Genomic DNA, 27,500 nt, shown 5'->3' with positions numbered 1-27,500 from the left:
TACGAAATCTTTTCCGCCGTGAGAGGGTGATACAACCACGTATCAATGTGTTTTCCTATCCAAATGAATATTTGCGGGAGCGTTACCGTTTTTCAAAAGAATCGTTCATTTATTAAACGAAGATAATGGAGTTAAATATTTAACTCCATTTATTTAACTTTTTTTGCGACGGTGAGTTTTTTGTATACAATAGTCGATGCAGAGCATGTGGGAAAGGCAACTGTGTGAAGGGCTGTTCGTACAGTAGGCTATGCATTGCACTCAAACGGTTCCTACACACTTTTGTGCAGTTCCCTGGCCATAAACCACTGAGGGTCATTAAAGAGGAATTCCACAGAGTGGCGGGTTTGTCCATTCTATGATATTCTATGAAAGACCATTTTAGTTACATAGCACTACATACTGTATACAGTGACAGTCACAATAATTTTAAAAGTTTCTAATTATATAACTTTCAATTCCAGGGTTCCCAAATGTAATTGGGTGCATTGATGGAACCCACATTCCCATTAAAGCTCCTTCAGTCAATGAAGGAGAATATGTTAATAGGAAGTCAATCTATAGCATCAATGTGCAGGTGACAATAGATTTTTTGGGTGCTAAATGTTTGGGTGTTTAAACCATTAAATCACCCTCATTACTGGTCCCCACTAACTAGGTAATATGTGATGCAACCCCTAATGTTGAAGCCAAATGGCCAGGGTCTGTACATGATGCCAGAATGTTTAGGGAGGCATCATTGTGCCACAAATTTTGCCTTACACAATGTTTATTTTATTTTATTTTTTTATGCAATTATACACTTTAACTACCTTTATATGACACTTCAATGGTTACTTGCTGGGGGACAGAGGGTACCCCTGTCTGCCCTATATGATGACACCCTACCCTGAACCTGAGCCTGGACCACAGGCACAATTCAACCTGGCCCACAGCAGAACATGGACCATAGGCATCCTGAAGGCAAGGTTTCAGTGCCTGCTTGGGCTCAGGGTCAACCCAGAAAGGTCATGTGACATCACAGCTGCTTGTGTTGTTCTTCACAACATTGCCACACTGAGAGGTGAGAGGTGAAGGTGGACCTTATACAGCTCTTTGGCAGGCAACTAGAAAGACAGAATAATTAAACATGACTGATAAAGTCTGTAATACAAACACAGACCAAATATTTAAATGAGGAAGGAGAACTGCACAACATTTCTTACACTGCTAAGATTCTGTGTGGAGGTAGATGGACCCTCATCTGTATTAAAATCTCCTGCCATATTCTGTAAAATGACAATGACAATTTATTTATTCTCTTATGCAAAAAAGGGGGAATTCATTCTATGCATCATACCTCTAATGGGCCTCCCCACATTTTCTGTTTCTGTCACAGCAGAAGTGGTCTCTTCATTGTCATCCTACAATGAAAATAAGCAAGGATGCTTGGTCTAGCAAACAGAAACCTAAAGACAATAATCACTTACAACTGTGACAGAGTGTGGTGTTGCAGGAGGATCCAATAATACAATGTGGCCATCAGCAACTGCAAGATAATTAAACCAATAAGATAATCATGCATATTCAATACTCAATGTATATTCTTAAACAAATACAACTAATAAAGAAGGACATTAGGAACATCTAAGAGTACTAGTAATAAGATTACAGTACACAGCATATGCAGTTAAAGCAGCATGCATACTGCACAAGTGAATCAATGACTGTAAAATGCATTCAAAATGCCTTTTTAAAATGGTGCTTTATTAAAACACTGACAAAAACAGTGAAAACATAAATAAATCACAAGTATTAATATGATACACCTACATTTTACTAAGCCACTTGTCTTGGTAGCTGAGTCTGACGAACTGCCCCTGGAATCCCATCGACCACAGGTCGCCCTTTATTAAGGGACAGCGCCAGCTCCTCAGCTGGGGTGAGGGAAGGTAAAGGTGGACCCCCACCTGTTTTACGGGCCTCAGCCTTCTTTCTATTGGCTACATAGAAAACTAAATTAGGCTACATTAAATACTAAATTACATTGTTGGAGAATGTTTTTGTGTTTCAATTTGACTTAGCTCACACTTCTTCTGGCTCCAGAAGGATTACACCTGATAAAACAAGAGGCCAACATATTACTAGACAATTATGTGCATTACTACTGTAATATTAAGAAATGTATGGAGGCCAACAAGTAAATTCTTGTCTATTTTTACTACATGCCCCAAATAATTTTTTTGCGTCACAATGAAAGAGGAAAATAGCCCATTTATAATTTTATAAACTCGTGCATTTACTCTGTCCGTTATTTTTTGCCAAGCCAACTCTCTTTCTTTTGCTGATGCAGCAGTATTGCTTTTTATTTTTATATTTTTTTTATAATGGGCTTATAGTCTTCATAAGCAAGCATTAAAACCTCCAACTCAGTTTCACCTAAGTAGCCTATGTAGCTCGCTTTTTTTCTCCCGGGGTTTCCATGGTGACTCCTGAAATCGGCGATCCATTGAAAATGTCTTTATGTACTCACCGTGCGCGCGCATTAACTCTGGGTAACCAGTAGGAGGTTGATTAAACTAACTCTTCTCAGGTGTTTTGGAACCGACATACTCATGGTATGCGGGTTTGGGGTAAATCAACCCAGAGGTTATGATTTACCAAATGGTAAGTTAACCGAGCTTTCTGGAATACCCCCCAGATTCCACAGCTGATTGATTACATTATAAATTGCAAAAAAAAATTGATTAAAAGTTTTATGAACTTTCCAGCACATAAATCTGAACATTGGACAAAGCCAAGTTCAAAACTAAATTGTTTGATTTTGTTGACATATTAGAGTTTTTTTTTTTATCACTCTAGAAATCAGAAAATACAGAAAATGGTGTTTTATTCTGATTGATTTAAACATGATTTATTTACTGTATGTTTAATTAATAATGATGTTTTCATCAACTGTACTAGATCAGGCAATCACTCTGTTTCTCCCATTGGTTAGTGTTTCATGCGGAGGAAATGAGCTCATGTCACACACACCTCTATTGCTTTCATAGACACTGAATCTTCTTTATATCTTCCTCTGTGACTGTGAGGATATGAGCCGTGTAGAGGTGTTGATGAGGCTGTGTTGTGTGTCAGTGTGGAGGCCTGCGCCGGCGTGAGGAGGATGAGGAAGATGAGGAAGAGGAGGAGGAGGAGAGCGACTGTGACCGCCGGAGCTGTGGACCGGATGAACCAGTGTGTGTTGCACTCACTAACAGACTGCTTACACACTAACAGTTTCATTTTTTCCCATTTTAATTTCTGTGGATTATGCTAATATCTGTTGAAGTCCCCCTGTAGCTAGTCTCGCGTGGCCAGAGCTTCAGGCTGATGGCTCATTGGCCCAAGAGGACGTTTGACTGACAACGCAACCAATCACAGTTCGTCTTGTTCCGCGGCATGTTTAGGGGCGTGGCATGTTTAGGGGCGTGGCTATATAATCTCGAAGTCGCTTCAATAACAGACCGGCGTGCGTCTGATAAATTATTCATTCGAGAACGTTGTGCAAGTTTCCTGCAACAGTGGAGCCGCGAACTTCACGTACTATTGAAATTCCAGCGTTCGGTTGATCCTGTAAACACTTACTGTCAAGTTCAGGGATTTCAGCCCTAATATTTTCAGTTGCCAACATTTGATAGCATCACTGATTCCTACTGTTAAAGAAGTAGTTCACTTTAAAATGAAATTTAGCCCATGATTTACTCTCCCTCAAGTCATCCTAGGTGTATATGACATTCTTCTTTCATAAAAGTGCATCTGTCCATCATAAAAGTGTGTGTGTGTGTGTGCAGCTTCACTGAGGAGAATCTCTTCTTCTTCTCTCAGGAGTGGACAGTCAACAGAGATGTGGCTGCGTTTGCCCTGAAGGCTAGAGTGATCTACCCCATCAACCAGAGATACAGGGTGTGTGTGTGTGTGTGTGTGTCTGTGTGTACGTGCGCTGTCTGCATGCTGACCTGCTCCTGATCTGATCTCTGTGTGTGTGTGTGTGTGTGTGTGTGTGTGTGTGTGTCTGTGTGTGTGTGTGTGTGTGTGTGTACGTGCGCTGTCTGCATGCTGACCTGCTTCTGATGTGTGTGTGTGTGTGTGTGTGTCTGTGTGTCTGTGTGTCTGTGTGTCTGTGTGTACGTGCGCTGTCTGCATGCTGACCTGCTCCTGATCTGATCTCTGTGTGTGTGTGTGTGTGTGTGTGTGTGTGTGTGCAGCCGCTGGCGGACGGAGCCTCTAACCCCTCTCTGCACGAGCCGCCCAGGTGTCAGGACTCCCTGGCTGATGATTGGCCGAGCCACGAGAGGGAGGATGATGACAGCGGTCAGTTTGTCTCCTGCGGCCCCTCGTCTAAAACACACGCCAGTCACGTGTTCAGGAGAGTCCAGCATTACCCACAAACCCCTTGCCACTCACGGTCAGTGACACACACACACAGTCCTAGATTTACCTGCAGAAACTGAGCAGGTGTAGGAGCCAGTGAAGGGTTAATCAGGGTCACATGATGTGTGCAGGGTCAGTCTGGTGTGTGTGACTCTAGAGGAGCTGCAGCGACACACATCACGCCTGCAGCAGGAGAAGCACACGGTACGGCACGCATACATCATCATACATCATAATCCATTATTATCATCATCATCATCATACATCATCATCATCATCATACATCATCATCATCATCATCATCATCATATATCATACTCTATCACAGAAACCTGTCCTGATGTTTCGTACACTTGTGAGGGTTTGTGACTAACGGAAAGGATTCACCAGGGTACGCGTACAGTGCTTTTGGGATAAAGTTAAAAGTTAACTATTATTATTGTCTTAAATAGTTAAAATTAAAAAAGTAATATACTGTATATGAACACATTTTTTTAATTTAATATATTTATATAAAAAAAAATATTGAAAATTTGTATATGCATATTTATATTATTTGATAAAATAATGTAAAACCAACCTATGAGTTAAATGTTGGTTTTGTCCGGATTGTTGTATGCATAAGAAAAAATGTGCAGGATGTATTGATTTGAAGTTCTACTTTGATTTGAAGTTGAACTAATTCTTTAATTTAACATTGTAATAAAATAAATGTCTTTGTGGACTTTGTGCAGATGTTCCTGCAGATTCTGCGTGTGTTGCTGGACGAGAGAGAACACACTGACATCATCAAGGTGAGACACGTGAGGAAAATCATGTGTTCAATGACCTGCTGCCGTTTCACACTGACCCTCTGTGCAGGAGGCGGAGCGGCTGGCGAGAGGCGTGTCTGTGGATGAGGGGGCGGAGTCATGCGCTGTGCAGGAGGCGGAGCTGCTGGCGAGAGGCGTGTCTGTGGACGAGGGGGCGGAGTCAGGCGCTGTGCAGGAGGCGGAGCTGCTGGCGAGAGGCGTGTCTGTGGATGAGGGGGTGGAGTCAGGCGCTGTGCAGGAGGCGGAGCTGCTGGCGAGAGGCGTGTCTGTGGATGAGGGGGCGGAGTCAGGCGCTGTGCAGGTGGCGGAGTTGCTGGCGAGAGGCGTGTCTGTGGACGAGGGGGTGGAGTCAGGTGCTGTGCAGGAGGCGGAGCTGCTGAAGAGAGGCGTGTCTGTGGAGGAGGGGGCGGAGTCAGGCGCTGTGCAGGAGGCGGAGCTGCTGGCGAGAGGCGTGTCTGTGGATGAGGGGACGGAGTCAGTCTCTGTGCAGGAGGCGGAGCTTCTGAAGAGAGGCGTGTCTGTGGATGAGGGGGCGGAGTCAGGCGTGGTCATGTGTTCTGTGGAGGAGGTGGAGAAGGCGGGACTGGAGAAGCTGGAGCGATCACTGCAGACGGTAATCTCAAACACAGCAGAAACAGATACGGCGCACAGGATGGGAGGTTTAACGTTAACGTAATGGTGTCTCCAGAATGTTCAGCTAAAAATACCAGGTCATTTATTATAGCTTGACAAATTTGCCCCGTTTTGGGTGTGAGCAAAAAAGCGCAGTTTTTGTGTGTGCGCAGTTTTTGTGTGTGTCCCTTTAAATGCAAATGAGCTTTAGCTCCGCCTCCTTTCAGAAGAGGGCGGAGTCTTTACATGATCTTCAGAAACTCCGGCAATAACAAAACAGGCCAATCTCACTCATCCAGAATCCCAGAATAACCAGTAGCGAGTGCAGCTTTACGGAGAGACTCAGGAAGAGCTTCTGAATGTTAGTGGAGACATTTCTGTAGTTGTTGTGGAGTTACACTGATCATCTCATCATCATGTTTAACTTCTCCACAAGTGTCCACAGTTCCTGAGGTGTTTATAAGACAGCGGTGACATGTTCTGGTCAATAGTGTTCAGTGCTTGTCTGTGCTCAACCACAGAACAGTTTCAGGCTTTGCTGGATCTTTATCATTGCGTTAGAACTGGTCTCTGTTGTCGTTCGCGAAACCAAATGTCGGCTGGTGTGTGTAAACGTGCAGATTAAGGGCCGGTAATATTATAATAAGATGCTCTTCATACGTCAGAAGGCAGGGTTCCAGACTGCGGCATATGCGACCATTTTTTGAGAATGTGCGAGTTAAAATTTTACGTGGTCGCATTTGTGCGAGTGCATGGTCATGTACTTGAACTTGTTGTAGCGCCCGCCAAAGTGAATTTTTGTTCCGTCAAAGTCTTATTTGATCGGTGAGTAATGTAGATGAACTGCTGCGCTTGTTTAACTGAAAGAACGAGCAGAGAGAGACTCGGTCTCTCTCTCTCTCTCTCTCTCTCTCTCTCTCTCTCTCTCTCTCTCTCTCTCTCTCTCTCTCTCTCTCTCTCTCTCTCTCTCTCTCTCTCTCTCTCTCTCTCTCTCTCTCTCTTCGGAGTCAGGCGAAAGTGTAAACAAGACTTCACCGTCTCCAAACTAAGCGCTGTCCTGCTCTCTCTCCCTCGCACATATTAATCTAAATAAATCGACACGGTGGTAAAAGGTCGGAAGACCAAAGTTTCATGTGGAGCATTCGGAGATATTTTTTTTTTTCTGAATTACCGCTGGGTGTGAATTGTGCTAAATAAGTTGTTGCCTTATCTTCTCTGAAAAGCGTTCCGGACATTCAGCTGACACAAAACAACACTTTAATTAAACGAAAAAAACTATCCAGTGATGAAATGTTTTCTGTGTTGACACAAATCTTGGATGTTCATGTCCTAACTGCTGGGAGAATCACACAACGCGCATGACACGTCCAATTCACGAACTAATGACTCCTTTGAACCGATTCATTTTAATGAATGGACAACTGATCTTTCCAACAGTGAACTCAGGAGACGTCTGAATCAGTGTATAACTAATCAGTAACACTTTACAATAAGGTTCTATTTATTACATAAATTACATAAAAAGTACAGTTTGCTTACTCAAGCTTAAGCTTTAAAATAAATAAAACCACTTGTGTTTTTTGAAAAGCATATGACTACATTGTTCCACACAGTGCTATCAAGAATCGATAAGAGAATCGTTAAAGAATCGGATCGATAATCAGAATCGTCAGTGGCATTACTATTATTGATAAAATCTTATCAATTCCCATCCCTATGTGAAGACAGTAAAATTATAATCAAACATTAAATAACATACATGTTTTTTTAATAGTTTTTTTGAGAGTTAAAAGATTAAAAAATGTTGCTAACATGAGGTCTTGTGTCACTGTCAGTCTTTTTACATCAGTGCAGAACTAGGGTATGCAGATTAAGACCACTATTCATCAGCATGCATTGATTAATACCATGGCATGTAGCAAAAAAAAAAAAGGTGCGACCAAATCATATGCTGGTGCGACCAACTGAGAAAGTTGGTAGCACCAGTGCAACCAGTGGAAAAGTTAGTCTGGAGCCCTGGAAGGAGAGCGAAATCTGATCGGCTTATTTTTTTACATGCTTGCAGAGAAAGGCTCACCAAAAATGTGTCACTTTTAATGTTTTCTGGGTTGGTAGAAGCACCGGGGACCCGATTATAGCACTTAAACACGGAAAAAGTAAAATTTTCATGATATGTCACTTTTAATTATTGTGTGTGTGTGTGTTCAGGCTGTGAGTTTTGCACAGCAGTTGCAGCAGCTCGGGCAGAATCTTCAGCGCAGGTTTTCCCGGGATGTCTCGGAGGAAGTCATGCGTATCATCATTGGATGCCTGCGACCAATGGAGGAGGTTCTGTCTGAGGTTCAGGCGTCAGTCCTGCAGGTGACGGTCACACACACACACACACACACACACACACACACACACACACACACACTACAGTCACACACACTACAGTCACACACACACACACACACACACACACACACACACACTACAGTCACACACACACACACACACACACTACAGTCACACACACTACAGTCACACACACACACACACACACACACACTACAGTCACACACACTACAGTCACACACACACACACACACACACTACAGTCACACACACACTACAGTCACACACACACACACACACACACACACACTACAGTCACACACACACACACACACACACTACAGACACACACACACACTAGTCACACACACACACACACACACACACACACACTACAGTCACACACACACACACACACACTACAGTCACACACACACACACACACACACACACTACAGTCACACACACACACACACACTACAGTCACACACACACACTACAGTCACACACACTACAGTCACACACACACACACACACACACACTACAGTCACACACACACACACACACACACACTACAGTCACACACACACACACACTACAGTCACACACAAACACACACTACAGTCACACACACACACACACACACACACACACACTACAGTCACACACACACACACACTACAGACACACACACACACACACTACAGTCGCACACACTACTGTCACACACACTATCACACTACAGTCGCACACTCTACAGTCGCACACACTACAGTCGCACACACTACAGTCGCACACTCTACAGTCGCACACTCTACAGTCGCACACACTACAGTCGCACACACTACAGTCGCACACTCTACAGTCGCACACACTCTACAGTCGCACACACTCTACAGTCGCACACTCTACAGTCGCACACTCTACAGTCGCACACTCTCTACAGTCAGTCGCACACTCTCTACAGTCAGTCGCACACACTCTACAGTCGCACACACTCTACTCTACAGTCGCACACTCTACAGTCGCACACACTACAGTCGCACACACTACAGTCGCACACACTCTACAGTCAGTCGCACACACTCTACAGTCACTCACACACACTCTACAGTCGCACACTCTACAGTCGCACACACTACAGTCGCACACACTACAGTCGCACACACTACAGTCGCACACACTACAGTCGCACACACTCTACAGTCAGTCGCACACACTCTACAGTCACTCACACACACTCTACAGTCGCACACACTACAGTCGCACACACTACAGTCGCACACACTACAGTCGCACACACTCTACAGTCACTCACGCACACTCTACAGTCGCACACTCTACAGTCGCACACTCTACAGTCGCACACTCTACAGTCGCACACACTACAGTCGCACACACTCTACAGTCAGTCGTACACACTCTACAGTCACTCACACACACTCTACAGTCACACACTCTACAGTCGCACACTCTACAGTCGCACACTCTACAGTCGCACACACTACAGTCGCACACACTACAGTCGCACACACTCTACAGTCAGTCGCACACACTCTACAGTCACTCACACACACTCTACAGTCGCACACTCTACAGTCGCACACACTACAGTCGCACACACTACAGTCGCACACACTACAGTCGCACACACTACAGTCGCACACACTACAGTCGCACACACTCTAGTCACTCACGCACACTCTACAGTCGCACACTCTACAGTCGCACACACTCTACAGTCAGTCGTACACACTCTACAGTCACTCACACACTCACACACACTCTACAGTCACACACTCTACAGTCGCACACTCTACAGTCGCACACACTACAGTCGCACACACTACAGTCGCACACACTACAGTCGCACACACTACAGTCGCACACACTCTACAGTCACTCACGCACACTCTACAGTCGCACACTCTACAGTCGCACACTCTACAGTCGCACACTCTACAGTCGCACACACTACAGTCGCACACACTCTACAGTCAGTCGTACACACTCTACAGTCACTCACACACACTCTACAGTCACACACTCTACAGTCGCACACTCTACAGTCGCACACTCTACAGTCGCACACACTACAGTCGCACACACTACAGTCGCACACACTCTACAGTCAGTCGCACACACTCTACAGTCACTCACACACACTCTACAGTCGCACACACTACAGTCGCACACACTACAGTCGCACACACTACAGTCGCACACACTACAGTCGCACACACTCTAGTCACTCACGCACACTCTACAGTCGCACACTCTACAGTCGCACACTCTACAGTCGCACACACTCTACAGTCAGTCGTACACACTCTACAGTCACTCACACACACTCTACAGTCACACACTCTACAGTCGCACACTCTACAGTCGCACACACTACAATCGCACACACTACAGTCGCACACACTACAGTCGCACACACTCTACAGTCAGTCGTACACACTCTACAGTCACTCACACACACTCTACAGTCGCACACACTACAGTCGCACACACTACAGTCGCACACACTACAGTCGCACACACTACAGTCGCACACACTCTACAGTCAGTCGCACACACTCTACAGTCAGTCGCACACACTCTACAGTCACTCACACACACTCTACAGTCGCACACACTACAGTCGCACACACTACAGTCGCACACACTACAGTCGCACACACTACAGTCGCACACACTCTACAGTCAGTCGCACACACTCTACAGTCACTCACACACACTCTACAGTCGCACACTCTACAGTCGCACACTCTACAGTCGCACACTCTACAGTCGCACACACTACAGTCGCACACACTACAGTCGCACACACTCTACAGTCAGTCGCACACACTCTACAGTCACTCACACACACTCTACAGTCACATACTCTACAGTCGCACACTCTACAGTCGCACACTCTACAGTCGCACACACTACAGTCGCACACACTACAGTCGCACACACTCTACAGTCACTCACGCACACTCTACAGTCGCACACTCTACAGTCGCTCTCACACACACTCTACAGTCACACACTCTACAGTCGCACACTCTACAGTCGCACACACTACAGTCGCACACACTACAGTCGCACACACTCTACAGTCACTCACGCACACTCTACAGTCGCACACTCTACAGTCGCACACTCTACAGTCGCACACACTACAGTCGCACACACTCTACAGTCGCACACATTCTACAGTCACTCGCACACACACTACAGTCGCACACACTACACAGGGCTTGAATTTCGGCGCGGGATTGCGGGTATTGCGCATCATTTTAATAATTCCCGCAAGTCTCCCATTTATAATGCGGGAAATTCCCGCAAACATTGATTCACTTTAGCATATGTAGGTTGTATTAGTAAATTAATCCACACAGATTATAAAATCAAATCAGTCATTTTAAAACCGTCTGCGAGACGCAATTTCACAAACAGCGATTCAGAAGTGCTGCGTCTTCTATCAGCTCGTTAAGAGCTGCAGGCGGCGATAATACACTCTCGCGTTTCGGGAGTCGGGATAGACGGAATTGTCACTTGCATAATCGGGCCAGCACTGCATCATAAGTAACTTTACCATTTGCACGTCTTTTTAAGTCTTACCAGTTTAAACATTCACGCGATTTGAAACTATTCAGTACTTGCGCGCTGTCTGAGAGATGTTTTTTTCTCTGCACACATACATAGAGTAAAGCCGCCTCACAAACAGCTCGCGGGTAACAAAAGGTTATTTTTCGTGGATTATATCGCTTTAACAGTCAAAAACATGCGAAAATTTTCAATTTCGGTCTTGGTGAGGTTAGGGTTAGGGTTAGGGTTAGAGATGTTTTTTTCTCTGCACACATACATAGAGTAAAGCCGCCTCACAAACAGCTCGCGGGTAACAAAAGGTTATTTTTCGTGGATTATATCGCTTTAACAGTCAAAAACATGCGAAAATTTTCAATTTCGGTCTTGGTGAGTATCCTCTAAACACAGTCGGTTATGTCTTAAATAAGCATAAATCGCACGTGACCGTATATTGAAAACAGGATCCGTGCACTATAGCTCTTAAAGGGACAGCAGCCATATGTGTCTGTCATTAATTTGGTTGTCAAAACAACAAAACATAGCTTTCATTTTAAGGAATCAGGATTAATAGCCTATGTATTTAATTTAGTCAAGACTAAAATACTTGATTTTGATTACTTTATTCAGTCTCTAGTATTTCTGAATACTAGTGTTAGACCTAAGCAAAAACTTTTCTCTTTGTTTCTCTTTATTGGTATCTTTATTCCATTGTATTTATTTGTGCTACTTTTTTCAATTTAATTCAAAGATTGAAATCAAGCTTCCTTGAGTTGTGTAAATTCTTAAGAACAAAATTACCCCATTGTAAAAATGCAATGAGTGAGCATACATTTAGGTGAGATAAATGTAATAAAAATTGAAAAAAAGTCTAAACTCCCCCCTCAAATAAAAAATTCCCCCCCATAAGAATCACCTAAGGGGGGATTTCCCCCCCATTTTCCAAAATGAAATTCAGGCCCTGCTACAGTCGCACACACTACAGTTGCACACACTCTACAGTTGCACACACTACAGTCGCACACACTACAGTCGCACACTCTACAGTCGCACACTCTACAGTCGCACACTCTACAGTCGCACACTCTACAGTCGCGCACTCTACAGTCGCGCACTCTACAGTCGCGCACACTCTACAGTCGCGCACACTCTACAGTTGCACACACTACAGTCGCACACACTACAGTCGCACACTCTACAGTCGCACACTCTACAGTCGCACACTCTACAGTCGCACACTCTACAGTCGCACACTCTACAGTCGCGCACTCTACAGTCGCGCACACTCTACAGTCGCGCACACTCTACAGTCGCACACACTACAGTTGCACACACTCTACAGTTGCACACACTCTACAGTTGCACACACTACAGTCGCACACCCTACAGTCGCACACTCTACAGTCGCACACTCTACAGTCGCACACTCTACAGTCGCACACTCTACAGTCGCGCACACACTACAGTCGCGCACACACTACAGTCGCACACACTACAGTCGCACATACACACACACTACAGTCGCACACTCTACAGTCACACACACTCTACAGTCGCACACACTCTACAGTCGCACACACTCTACAGTCACTCACACACACTACAGTCGCACACACTACAGTCGCACACTCTACAGTCGCACACTCTACAGTCGCACACTCTACAGTCGCACACTCTACAGTCGCACACTCTACAGTCGCACACACTACAGTCGCACACACTCTACAGTCGGTCGCACACACTCTACAGTCGCACACTCTACAGTCGCACACACTCTACAGTCGCACACACACACACTAGTCACACACCCTACAGTCACACACACTATATTCACACTACAGTCACACACTCTAGTCACACACTCTACAGTCACACACTCTACAGTCACACACACTATATTCACACACACACTACAGTCAACCACACACTCTACAGTCACACACACACTCTACAGTCACACACACACTCTACAGTCACACACCCTACAGTCACACACACTATATTCACACTACAGTCACACACTCTAGTCACACACTCTAGTCACACACTGTACAGTCACACACTCTACAGTCACACACACTATATTCACACACACACTACAGTCAACCACACTACAGTCACACACACTCTACAGACACACACTACACTCTACAGTCACACACTGTATCGGTTCAAAAAACCGCCCACAAAACATCGCACAATACAACTTTAACATCATAGGATGTCCTGTTACTTTATCCTCTACAGCAGGGGTTCTCAAACTTTTTGAGTGTGTGGACCACTATTTGTAATCAAGAATTTTCGCGGACCACCTCATAATACACATAATAAAATATGTCTACACACAGTCCTACCTGAATTAATCTGCACCTCTAAATAGGCTTACTAGCACTAAAACTATAACTGGTCATCACATCACAGGCTTGTTAAAGGAAAGTTTACTGCACACAACGGCTGCCACATATTTAATTTATTTATTTAGGCTACTCAAGCGCCCAGGGCATAATCAGGTTCATTTGAACAACAGGCTTATTTACATAGCAATGTAGTATGAAATCTATACAGTAATAAGAACACTGGAATATAGTCAACATTTCAAAACCTTTGGCTATTTTAGGGGATTATTATTATTAATCTTCAGAGTTTTACAAGTCCTCAAAAAGTTTGTCCACTTAACAGCACATCTGCAAAACATTTCAGAAACGCGAGATCAAGAAACTAACTGGAAATTAAATAATAACAGGCCTTATTCATTCCATTTATAAACATTTCGTTTCATATAAACTGCCTATGCCTAACTGTGCGTTCACACACCGGATGCGAATAGCGCGTCAAATTCAAAAAGGGATTACCGGTATGTGAAATTCGCGCCTGCCGCGTCTAGTGATACGCTTGACCACTTTGTATCAATTCGCGCGTCGAGAGCTAAATTGACGCGCGTAAAAACAAAAGTTTGAAGCGAAATTTCGTCCGTTGTGAACGCACCATTAAAGGCTATGCGTGTGATGTGATAATGAGAACATATTTGCCTCTGCCCTTTTCTCTTCAGAGAACCTGTTGCTATCCACCGAACCAATGTTGTGGTTCTAACGGCACTGAACTTGAATGTCGGCCGAACACCACTAGGCTATTTTAGTAATCACACAATAACTTGACAATTTAATTAAAATGTTATATCAATATAGGCCTACATATTCTTTTTACTTTTCTTTTTTTATGGGAATTTCCTGGTAAAATGAAGGTTATTTTATATTTTATTTAGCCTTTCCACGGACCACCTGCAGTACCCTCACGGACCACTAGTGGTCCGCGGACCACAGTTTGAGAATGGCTGCTCTACAGTAAAAGACCTGGGTGTTATACTCGATTGCAACCTGTCTTTTGAAAATCATATTTCATATGTTACAAAAACAGCCTTTTTCCACCTTAGAAACATTGCTAAGCTACGTAATATGCTATCAGTTTCTGATGCAGAAAAGTTAGTTCATGCATTCATGACCTCGAGACTGGATTACTGTAATGCTTTATTAGCTGGTTGTCCTGCATCCTCAATAAACAAGCTACAGTTAGTCCAAAATGCCGACGCTAGAGTTCTTACGAGATCAAGAAAATATGATCATATAACACCGATTTTATCATCACTGCATTGGTTACCTATAAAGCTCCGTATTAATTACAAGGTATTGCTACTGACTTATAAAGCCCTAAACGGCTTAGCTCCAGTCTATTTAACGGATCTTCTATCACCCTATAATCCATCGCGCTCTTTAAGATCACTAAATTCAAGGCTTTTGGTCATACCTAGGATATCCAGAACCACCAAAGGAGGGAGAGCATTTTCACATTTGGCTCCAAAACTCTGGAATAGTCTTCCTGATACTGTTCGTTGCTCAGACTCGCTCTCCCAGTTTAAAACTAGATTAAAGTCGCATCTCTTCAGCCAGGCATTCATATAATCCCACAGTTCAAACTACAATCCGGCCTCTAGCTCATAAATGCCAGAGGAGAACTGGCCCCGACTGAGCCTGGGTTCTCCCAAGGTTTTTTTTTCTCCATTAGGTCACCTGATGGAGTTTTAGGACACCATTAGGTCACTTGATGAAGTTTTAGGACACCATTAGGTCACTTGGAGTTTTTCGGTTCCTTGCCACTGTTGCCTTTGGCTTGCTCAGTTGGGGATATTTTGGGGATATTTAATTTAATTTTATCAATCAATAAATTCCTCTTGAAAAAACTTTGTTGTATTATTTTAATTTAATACTGTGAAGCTGCTTTGATACAATCTGTATTGTGAAAAGCGCTATACAAATAAACTTGACTTGACTTGACACTCTACAGTCACACACACTATATTCACACACACACACTACAGTCAACCACACTACAGTCACACACACTACTGTCACACACACTATCACACTACAGTCACACACACTCTACAGACACACACTACACTCTACAGTCACACACTCTACAGACACACACTACACTCTACAGTCACACACTCTACAGTCACACACACTACTGTCACACACACTATCACACTACAGTCACACACACTCTACAGTCACTCACACACACTCTACAGTCACACACACTCTACAGTCACACACACTCTACAGTCACACACACACACTACAGTCAACCACACTACAGTCACACACACTACTGTCACACACACTATCACACTACAGTCACACACACTCTACAGTCACACACACACACACTCTACAGTCACACACACACACTCTACAGTCACACACACACTCTACAGCAGGGGTCATCAACTATATTTGTCCAAGGGCCAGAATTTTTCTCTGCAGACACCGTAAGGGCCAGATACTCGTATATAAAATAAAATTTTAATTGTATCCTAAGTAATATGTTATTATTTTATATACTAATTCTCATTCCAAATTTCTGTTATTTTTTACATATTACCTGTACTGCAGCAAGCCACCAGGGGGCAATAGCGATATTTTAGGCTTCATATTTGTGAGGCTGTCAAGCTGTCCATCACTGTCACATGCAGGTCGTAGTTTGTGGAGAACACTAGAAAAAAGGCCATCTGAATATATTTGAATGAAAAATGGCACTCTCAAAGAGCCTTAAGCGGAAAGTTGATTCAGAGAACCGTAGTTTTAAAGAAGAATGGACTGATAAGTACATATTCATAGTGCCTACTTTTAGAAATGCTGTACCTGTGTGCCTCATTTGCAACGAAACTGTCGCTAAAGAGTACAATCTGAGGCGTCACCACAGCACAAAGCATGCAAGCTTCAAGGAGTCTTATCCTGAACAGTCAGAGGCCCGTTGGAGAAAAGTTGCTGCTTTGAAATCTCAGTACTCCCATGCCAGCGGAATTATTAACCGAACTTCAACTGAGCAAGAGAGGGCAACAAGTGCGTCTCTGCAGGCTGCCTGGGTACTCTCCAGGCATAACAAGCCATTTACCGATGCTGATGTTTTTAAGGAGTGCATGGTGGCTGTTTTGGAGGAACTTGCCACTGACAAATCTACGGACAGGATAATTGCGTCTGTTAAGCAAATACCTCTGTCTGCTAAAACTGCTGTTCGCCGTGTCAATGTTTTGGCAGAGAATGTCCAGCGACTTGTAATTGATGAGATCAAAGAAGCCAGATACCTATCGCTGGCTATTGATGAGTCCACCGACAATACTGACATTTCCCAAATGTGCGTTTTCGTCAGATATTTTGATGGCAAATATTTCAAAGAGGAGCTGCTGGCCTTGATTCCACTGGAGGGCCTGACAACTGGCGCTATTATCTTTGGTAAGCTGGAGGAACTATTTCAAAAGCATGGACTGTCATTTGAAAAAGTCAACCTGGTTGTCACAGATGGTGCTCCTGCCATGATTGGCAGAAACAGGGGAGTAGTGAGCAGAATTAAGGCTGTCGCTCCCAGCATTAACGCACTTCACTGTCTCATTCACCAAAGCGTGCTGTGCGCAAAATTAAGTGGCGATCTTAAAGAGGTTATGGACAAAACAATGAAAATAATTAACTTCATCAGGGGGAATTCAAGCACACAGCACCGTCTATTCCGAAAATTTGTGCAGGAATCTGAAGCCTCTCATGATGACCTCTTACTCCACAACGACGTGCGCTGGCTCAGTAAGGGCAAAGCACTGGAGCGTTTCGTTGAACTCAGGGATCAAGTTGTGGATTTTTTAATGCAAAGTCAATCAAAAGCGGCAGCTGACCACCTGTGCATCATTCGAGACACAGAATACATGTGCAACGTTGCATTTTTAACGGACATATTATCCCATTTGAACGCACTAAATTTACAACTACAGGGGAAAGAAAAACCTGTGGTGCATATGGTGGAAAAACTTGATGCCTTTGGAAACAAACTTGATCTTTTCCACGAAGATTTGTTGTCGGGGAGGCTGCTGCACTTTAGCACACTTAAGACAGTGGGTCACAGCAAGGTCACAGAGAACATGAAGACATTTATCACACAGCTGAGGGAAAATTTCTCTGCCAGATTTGATGACTTTGCCATTCCCAGGGATGTCATTGGATTTGTGCGTGACCCGTTCATTATCAGCCCAGGTGGAGAATTCTCCGCTAATGTGAGGAAGGTGATGCCGCTGGACGAGGCGGCTATTCAAAGTGAACTGATTGACATCCAGGCCGCTGGTGACATGAAGGCAGCTCTCCGTGGTGCTGAAAGCTTGAGCGCCTTTTGGGTGGCTTGTCCCCAAGAGTACGACACACTGAAGACATTGGCCATGTATGTGCTCACCATGTTCGGGTCAACATACACCTGTGAAGCTGCGTTCTCAAAAATGAACTCTATAAAAACGCATGAGAGGAACCGACTGTCAAACCAGTCTTTGGAGGACTGCTTGCGCATAAGCCTGACAGCTGTCAAGCCCGATGTCAAAGAGATAGTGTCGAAGGGGAAATGTAACTTCTCCCATTAAGCAAACGTAAGTATTTTAGTCTGATATTTTCTCGGTTTTACTTTATTTGTGTTTATTTGTTGGATCACAGGCTACTTTAATTGTATGTAAATAGTAGCATTTCTAATAACTGAGGCCTGTCGCTTTTATTTGTCATTAGAACTATTTGCTGATGTGCAAGGTTTGCAATTACCATGTTCTTCTCTGTTATGTTGATGGTTGTTATTGAGACACCGCAATTGTGCGCAAATCCCAGGCGAGGAAAATTTTGAAATTTGTGAAAAAATGAGCACGTGAAACAATAAAAGATGTTCAATGAGAGCAACGCGTTTATCGTCATTCTTGATTGAAGGCAGGCTATGGCACAAGCTACTTTTCAGAAGGTGTTTTTTCCCATTAGATTTCAAAATAAATAAATATGGAAACATACTTTTTCCTCTTACAAGGCTATTCCTGAATTCAGTATTATTCTGGGGGCCGGATGGAAATCTCTGGCGGGCCGGATTTGGCCCGCGGGCCGCCAGTTGACGTTGCATGCTCTACAGTCACACACACCCTACAGTCACACACACTATATTCACACTACAGTCACACACTCTACAGTCACACACTCTACAGTCACACACACTATATTCACACACTACAGTCAACCACACTACAGTCACACACACTACTGTCACACACACTATCACACTACAGTCACACACACTCTACAGTCACACACACACTCTACAGTCACACACACTCTACAGACACACACACTCTACAGTCACACACACTCTACAGTCACACACACTCTACAGTCACACACACTCTACAGACACACACACACTCTACAGACACACACCACACTCTACAGTCACACACTCTACAGTCACACACTCTACAGTCACACTCTACAGACACACACTACACTCTACAGTCACACACTCTACAGTCACACACACTACAGTCAACCACACTACAGTCACACACACTACTGTCACACACACTATCACACTACAGTCACACACACTCTACAGTCACTCACACACACTCTACAGTCACTCACACACACTCTACAGTCACACACACTCTACAGTCACACACACTCTACAGTCACACACACACACTCTACAGTCACACACACACTAGTCACACACCCTACAGTCACACACACTATATTCACACTACAGTCACACACTCTAGTCACACACTCTACAGTCACTTACTCTACAGTCACACACACTATATTCACACACACACTAGTCAACCACACTACAGTCAAACACACCTGTCACACACACTATCACACTACAGTCACACACACTCTACAGTCACACACACTCTACAGACACACACACTCTACAGACACACACTACACTCTACAGTCACACAATCTACAGTCACACACACTATATTCACACACACACACACTACAGTCAACCACACTACAGTCACACACAATACTGTCACACACACTATCACACTACAGTCACACACACTCTACAGTCACTCACACACACTCTACAGTCACACACACTCTCACACTACTGTCACACACACTATCACACTACTGTCACACACACTCTTCAGACACTCACTCTACAGTCACACACACTCTACAGACACTCACTCTACAGACACTCACTCTACAGTCACACACACTCTCACACTACTGTCACACACACTATCACACTACTGTCACACACACTCTACAGACACTCACTCTACTGTCACACACACTCTACAGACACTCACTCTACAGTCACACACTACTGTCACACACACTCTACAGACACTCACTCTACAGACACTCACTCTACAGTCACACACACTCTCACACTACTGTCACACACACTATCACACTACTGTCACACACACTCTACAGACACTCACTCTACAGTCACACACACTCTACAGACACTCACTCTACAGTCACACACACTACACACACTCTACAGTCACACACACTCTACAGTCACACACACTCTCACACTACTGTCACACACACTATCACACTACTGTCACACACACTCTACAGACACTCACTCTACAGTCACACACACTCTACAGTCACACACACTCTCACACTACTGTCACACACACTATCACACTACTGTCACACACACTCTACAGACACTCACTCTACAGTCACACACACTCTACAGACACTCACTCTACAGACACTCACTCTACAGTCACACACACTCTCACACTACTGTCACACACACTATCACACTACTGTCACACACACTCTACAGACACTCACTCTACTGTCACACACACTCTACAGACACTCACTCTACAGTCACACACACTCTAATGACACTCACTCTACAGTCACACACACTACTGTCACACACACTATCACACTACAGTCACACACATTACAGTGTTCACGCTCATGCTGAGCTCAGGCTAATGCTGATGTTCGACAGATGCTGATTGACAGGATCGAGTGCTGGCAGGAAGTGAGCGACTGCCTGAGAGAAAGGACCGCCCTCCTGAAACTGGAGGCGGAGTTTATGGTGAAAGCCACAACCCAATCAGTGGAGCAGCTGAGATGTGATGGACAGCTGGACACACAGATTCTCAGTGACTTCCAGGCTGCGGTTAATGAAGCAGTGGAGCAGAGCGCTGACGGTTCGACACACACACACACACACACACACTGACCCCACATCTGAAATCAATTTAAGGAATGGTTAACTTAAAAAAAAATATTCTGTCATTTACTCACCCTCAAGTTGTGTCAAACCTGTATGAGTTTCTTTCTTCTGCTAAACACAAAGGAAGATATTGTGAAGAATGTCTGTTTCCAGACAGTTGATGGACCCCATTGACTTCACTAGAACTAAATGATTAACTCTCAGTTTGTCTCTCTGGGTTCGGGTCATGTTCATATAGAAGGCCACCTTAGATCTTCAAGTAATGTTATGTAAGGATAGAGGATCAGCAGATCTTAAACATATTCTTAATACATTTGTAATCCCACATTAATGTGATGTTCTGTGGCCTGCAGCGATCAGACGTCAGACAGAGACACTAGCGCTCGAGCTCGTACAGAAGATCTGTGTGAGGAGGAGGAGGATGATGAAGACTCAGAGCTGCGAGTGGAGTCGCCTTTCACACACACACTCACACACACACACAGACACACACACAGACGCCCGGCTCATGATGAAGGTGAGAAACACACGGCAGCGTCGCACCTGCTGTATAGGCCATCTGTCTGTCTGCTCATCTGTCTGTCTGCTCATCTGTCTGTCTGACACTACACGTTTGTCTCTCACTGCTCATCTGTGTCTGACACTACACGTTTGTCTCTCACTGCTCATCTGTCTTGTCTGCGCAGGCGTTTGTCTCACTGCTCATCTGTCTGTCTGCGCAGGTGTTTGTCTCACTGCTCATCTGTCTGTCTGCGCAGGTGTTTGTCTCACTGCTCATCTGTCTGTCTGCGCAGGCGTTTGTCTCACTGTTCATCTGTCTGTCTGCGCAGGTGTTTGTCTCACTGTTCATCTGTCTGTCTGCGCAGGCGTTTGTCTCACTGTTCATCTGTCTGTCTGCGCAGGCGTTTGTCTCACTGCTCATCTGTCTTGTCTGCGCAGGCGTTTGTCTCACTGCTCATCTGTCTGTCTGCGCAGGTGTTTGTCTCACTGCTCATCTGTCTGTCTGCGCAGGCGTTTGTCTCACTGTTCATCTGTCTGTCTGCGCAGGCGTGTGTGGAGCTGCAGACGAGACACTGGCGTCAGAGGAGAGAGTTTGAGCTGCAGCAGGACAGCAGAATCACAGAGGCTCTGTGTGAACACTGGACGGTCAGTAACATCATAATCATAATCAATCATAACCTATAATCAGCTTTATTTCTGCAGTGCTTTATAAAGTTCAGCGTCAGGTTTAGGTGCGGATGGATTTCGCTGCAATGACGGACTATCATGTTTACTACATACTACCGCAGATATTGCCTTATTATTTGATGTAATGTTGACCCGCAATATTATACAACCCATATGATGTGTATATCAGGAGTGTGTGTGTGTGTGTTTATACCCACGCAGAGCTTGTTTGGTCAGAGCCGTGGACGCTTGGCTGATTTGTGTGCAAAGTTTGTCCTGAGCAGCATCACTGCAGGCTCCGCCCCCTCTAAAGACCTCTGCCAATCAGTGCTAAAGAGCATGAAGCTCAACGTGGCCAATCGGATGCAGCGAGAGGAAGGCCACGCCCACACACACCTGCGCAGGCTCCGAGAGCAGCTGCAGCGACGCAGACAGGTCTCACTGCAGTCATGTGATTATAGCACACAGGTCTCACTGCAGTCATGTGGAGTATTATGGGATATCAGGGCTCCAGACTGCCTCCTAATGTCACATTTTCAACCTTTTTCCTGCCGGTGCGACTAAAATGAGCTTGTGGGAAGCATTCAAAAACAGCGCTGACGTAGAAACCAGGAGAAACATTGTGCCATGAGCGAACAACTAGGCTGTTCACAAATCACCAACATTTACCATGAATGTAATGCAGTAACACTAACTGTAACCATGGTATTGTGACAGAAATAGTCTAATATTTTTACATTATTCATTTCAGGGTTCATGCAAACCTTTAGGAGAGAAATTCAAAGTCGTTTTAAAGTGCTTCACACTTTTCCCTTCAAATCTCTAAATATGATCCAATTTTAATGTTATTTTTAATGTGATGATTTGTAAAACTAAAAGTTTAAAGATGAAGGAAAACTAACACTTCGTGGCAAACAAACGTGTATTTAAAAAAGACATGAAATGACCACTCTAACCAGTAGATGGCGGCAGAGGAGCAGTTATTGCCTTATTAGCCATGTTCACTCACTAATACAGGATATGAGGAAAGTAGGAAAAGTCACAAAGTCTCATGAAAAACTAAAGCTTTTCTTCAAATTGCTGTCGGTCAGTTCGCTGTGGTACATTTAATAAGAGTAGAATATGTACATTTTTGGATGTTAATAAAAGTTAATTTTATCTACATCTCAGTTTAAGCTTTACTGTCACACTTCTGAAAAATAAACGTAATATTATTAGTACCTGCACTTATTAACCCTAACAGCAGTAATGTGAGGTGATGGATGTTGGTTGGCTGGGTTGCAGGCGTGGATGGAGGACGACGCTTTGACTCGCTCGTGTCTTCATCACTTCGGGGAACAGCAGCGTGCCGTCGTCATGGCGATGGTGTCCAGGCACTCAGATATGCAGATGAGGTGAGCATGTGATGCACTGATTGAGCCACCCATTGGCTGGCCTGGCTGATGGACGCATGGACTGGTTGCAGGTGTGCTCTGATAGACCAGCAGCTTCTGCTGATCCTGGAGTTCCAGAGGATTTTAGCAGCGCGAGGCTTTTACCTGCGATTGATGAACGAGATGAAGCTGACCATACAGTCAGACACACAGGTGAACTCTCACACACACTCACACACAGGTGAACTCTCACACACACTCACACACAGGTGAACTCTCACACACACAGGTGAACTCTCACACACACACACACACTCACATACCAACACACACACGCACACTCACTCACACACACTAACACACACAGGTGAACTCACACACCGGTGAACTCTCACACACACACACACACACACACACACACACGCACACTCACTCACACACACTAACACACACAGGTGAACTCACACACACACACTCTCACTCACACACAGGTGAACTCTCACACACACTCACATACCAACACACACACACACGCACACTCACTCACACACACTAACACACACAGGTGAACTCACACACACTCACACACCGGTGAACTCTCACTCACACACAGGTGAACTCTCACACACACACACACACACACACTCACATACCAACACACACACACACACACACACACGCACACTCACTCACACACACTAACACACACAGGTGAACTCACACACTCTCACACACAGGTGAACTCTCACACACACACTCTCACTCACACACAGGTGAACTCTCACACACACACACTCACATACCAACACACACACACACGCACACTCACTCACACACACTCACACACAGGTGAACTCTCACACACACTCACACACAGGTGAACTCTCACACACACAGGTGAACTCTCACACACACACACACACACACACTCACATACCAACACACACACACTCACATACCAACACACACACACACACACACACACACGCACACTCACTCACACACACTAACACACACAGGTGAACTCACACACACTCACACACCAACACACACTCTCTCACACACACACGTTTATTTCATTATTAATGTAAAAGGTACATTGCATAAACTTTTATTGTTTTCCTATGATGTTCTTCCTCAGTGTTTCTGTCTTGTTTTCCAGCACAAATATCTAAACATTCTTAAATCAAGACACATTTACTGGAGAAGCAAAATGACTGAAGATATTAAGTCTTGTTTACTAAAAAACAGATATTTTGACCCCAAATATGCTTAAGTCTATACAAACACACACACAGACCCAGGTTGAGTGTTCTGTTGTGTGCAGGACTCCTCTGTCGCCGTGGAAACGGTCTCCTGTGCAGAGGCTGTGATTGGTCAGAATCTCCTGCACGAGCTGGAGGCGTCGGTTGAGATGCTGCAGGGACACGCCCACCTCCTGCTAGGCCACGCCCTCTGCCGGGCCACACGCCTGCAGATCAACACACAGCAGAAGGTCAGTGAGTCACAGGGATCTGGCGATGTCACTGTGTAAAGAACGACTACACGCCTGCGCACATCTATACTCAAACGCTCATATCTATAGACTGAACACGTGATACGCATGTGCGCCGTCAGCGTTCTCACGGATTTACGTTTTACGAAGTTTACACGGAGATGATCATTTAATGAGAGATGATAACGCTTGGAATCAATCAAACTAACTTTATCTGGACAATAACTTTATTCTAGAGCTGCTGTAAAGCCTAAACACTCTCTGTTACTGTAATCTCCTATTATCACTGTAAAGCTGCTGTGAAACATCTATATTGTTAAAGCGCTGTATAAAGGAAGGAGACTTGACTTGGTCCTCCTGTAGTCAGTAATTTTATCCCTTAAAACTCATCTTTGATCATCAAAATTACATATCTAACTCTTTTATTTCCCCCCCCAAAAAAGTCTTCATGCCTTAAAATATCTTGAATGTAACTCGACACCCTTGCTTTATTTAGTATGTGCGGTTCAATGAATATGCAAATGAGCCCCGCCTCAACTCACTCACTCAGCTCAGCTCAGAATACCTGATCCACTCGCTCAACTTTACCGTAGTAAACGCTGCACAATGATATCGCATAACAGTTATTAATATGATTAGCCTTTGGCTTGACTACGCTATCATATAGCTAATAATGTGTTTCTAATGTTACACAAACCATGTTCCCGTTCGTATCTCAGAGTCAGACAGCCTCCTAACCCTAACCTGTAACCTCTAACCCTAACCCTAACCCTAAGCCCATACCTACTCCTGCTTTAAATTTACCCATAGTAGCCCTATGGATAATACACATGATTGGGTTAATGTTTGGATTGGGCATTACTTTATCAATTTGGATCTAGGCCTGCACCGATTCCTGCTCTAAACCTACCCATAACTGCCCTATGGATAATACACCTGGTGGTGTTAATGTTTGGACTTATCATTGCTCTATCAATTTAGATCTAGGCCGGCACCAATTCTTGCCCTAAAACCTACCCATAGCAGCCCTACGAATAATGGACCTGGTTGTGTTAATATCTTGATCAATATAGATCTAAGCCTGTACCAGCTTCTGCTCTAAAGCCTACCCGTAACAGCCCTATGGATAATACACCTGGTTGTGTTAATGTCTTGATCAATATAGATCTAAGCCTGTACCAGCTTCTGTTCTAAAGCCTACCCGTAACAGCCATATGGATAATACACCTGGTTGTGTTAATGTCTTGATCAATATAGATCTAAGCCTGTACCAGCTTCTGCTCTAAAGCTTACCCGTAACAGCCCTATGGATAATACACCTGGTTGTGTTAATGTCTTGATCAATATAGATCTAAGCCTGTACCAGCTTCTGTTCTAAAACCTACCCGTAGCAGCCCTATGGATAATACACCTAGTTGTGTTAATGTCCTGATCAAGATAGATCTAAGCTGGTACCAGCTTCTGCTTTAAAACATACCCGTAGTAGCTTATGGTCTGTACATCGGATAGTCCTGATAGGACTTGGCAGTTAGAAGCTAAAAAAATCGGTTTGAGTACTTCGGGAAAACCGATTTTTCCATGAACTTGGTGTGGGAGAAATGGTTCTTCCCCAAGGTGAGTTTTAACTAAAAAGATAGGTTTATTCTCGTCTTGATAAGGTTGGTCGAGTTAAATCTGTTCGAGCAAGAACCGGGAGTAGTAATATCTTTTTTTTTGAGTTACCGCGGTCAAGGTAACCGCATCAGAAAGGTAGATATTGGAGAGGTGCCATCTGGTGGCATAAGCATTTAACGATTTCATCCTTCTGGTAAGGATTTGATCTGTTCTGTTGCTTTTTCTTTCTGCTCTCTCGAGGGAAGAGGTTGGTAGAAGCCTGATGTGCAGAAATGTGCATCCGCCAATTCCGACCTTTCGGTTAGAGTTGATACAAGGGGTCTTGTCTTGGGAATTAGAAGTACCTGGCAGCAGGTTTGTTGCTATTTGGGGACCTCCTGGACAGGACTTATTGGGTTAAGTCAGTAGGACTGACAAAGGGCCCAGAGGAAGAGACCATTCCTTTTTTCGGGTAACCTGGATACCTTGCGGTGTTAACGAAGGGTTACTTGGGAAAACGGTACGTATCCAGCCCCCCTGGGTCCACTTGGACA

At 44.4% G+C, this 27,500-nt stretch overlaps 1 protein-coding gene across 4 annotated transcripts in view; it reads left to right on the top strand.

The window, feature by feature from the left end:
• Positions 1-27,500, top strand: part of evc (EvC ciliary complex subunit 1) — a gene marked incomplete at its 5' end in the record, with an annotated part of 37,688 nt that overhangs the window by 677 nt on the left and 9,511 nt on the right. Inside the window, 14 exons of one of the 4 annotated variants that reach the window (XM_082176924.1) lie at positions 3,118-3,216; positions 3,847-3,924; positions 4,227-4,426; positions 4,524-4,596; positions 5,127-5,186; positions 5,254-5,817; positions 8,025-8,177; positions 21,088-21,292; positions 21,672-21,835; positions 22,366-22,464; positions 22,708-22,920; positions 23,770-23,879; positions 23,951-24,071; positions 25,186-25,353. In XM_082176924.1, coding sequence (XP_082033050.1) covers positions 3,118-3,216; positions 3,847-3,924; positions 4,227-4,426; positions 4,524-4,596; positions 5,127-5,186; positions 5,254-5,817; positions 8,025-8,177; positions 21,088-21,292; positions 21,672-21,835; positions 22,366-22,464; positions 22,708-22,920; positions 23,770-23,879; positions 23,951-24,071; positions 25,186-25,353 — 2,307 coding nt within the window. Of the gene's footprint in view, positions 1-3,117; positions 3,223-3,846; positions 3,925-4,226; positions 4,427-4,523; positions 4,597-5,126; positions 5,187-5,253; positions 5,818-8,024; positions 8,178-21,087; positions 21,293-21,671; positions 21,836-22,365; positions 22,465-22,707; positions 22,921-23,769; positions 23,880-23,950; positions 24,072-25,185; positions 25,354-27,500 lie in introns of all 4 variants that reach the window. The other 3 variants (XM_082176925.1, XM_082176923.1, XM_082176926.1) reach the window with 3 other exon arrangements.

Source organism: Leuciscus leuciscus (assembly GCF_965113295.1).
Source record: "Leuciscus leuciscus genome assembly, chromosome: 8".
Lineage (NCBI taxonomy): Eukaryota > Metazoa > Chordata > Actinopteri > Cypriniformes > Leuciscidae > Leuciscus > Leuciscus leuciscus.
This window is presented reverse-complemented; position numbering and strand designations above follow the sequence as displayed.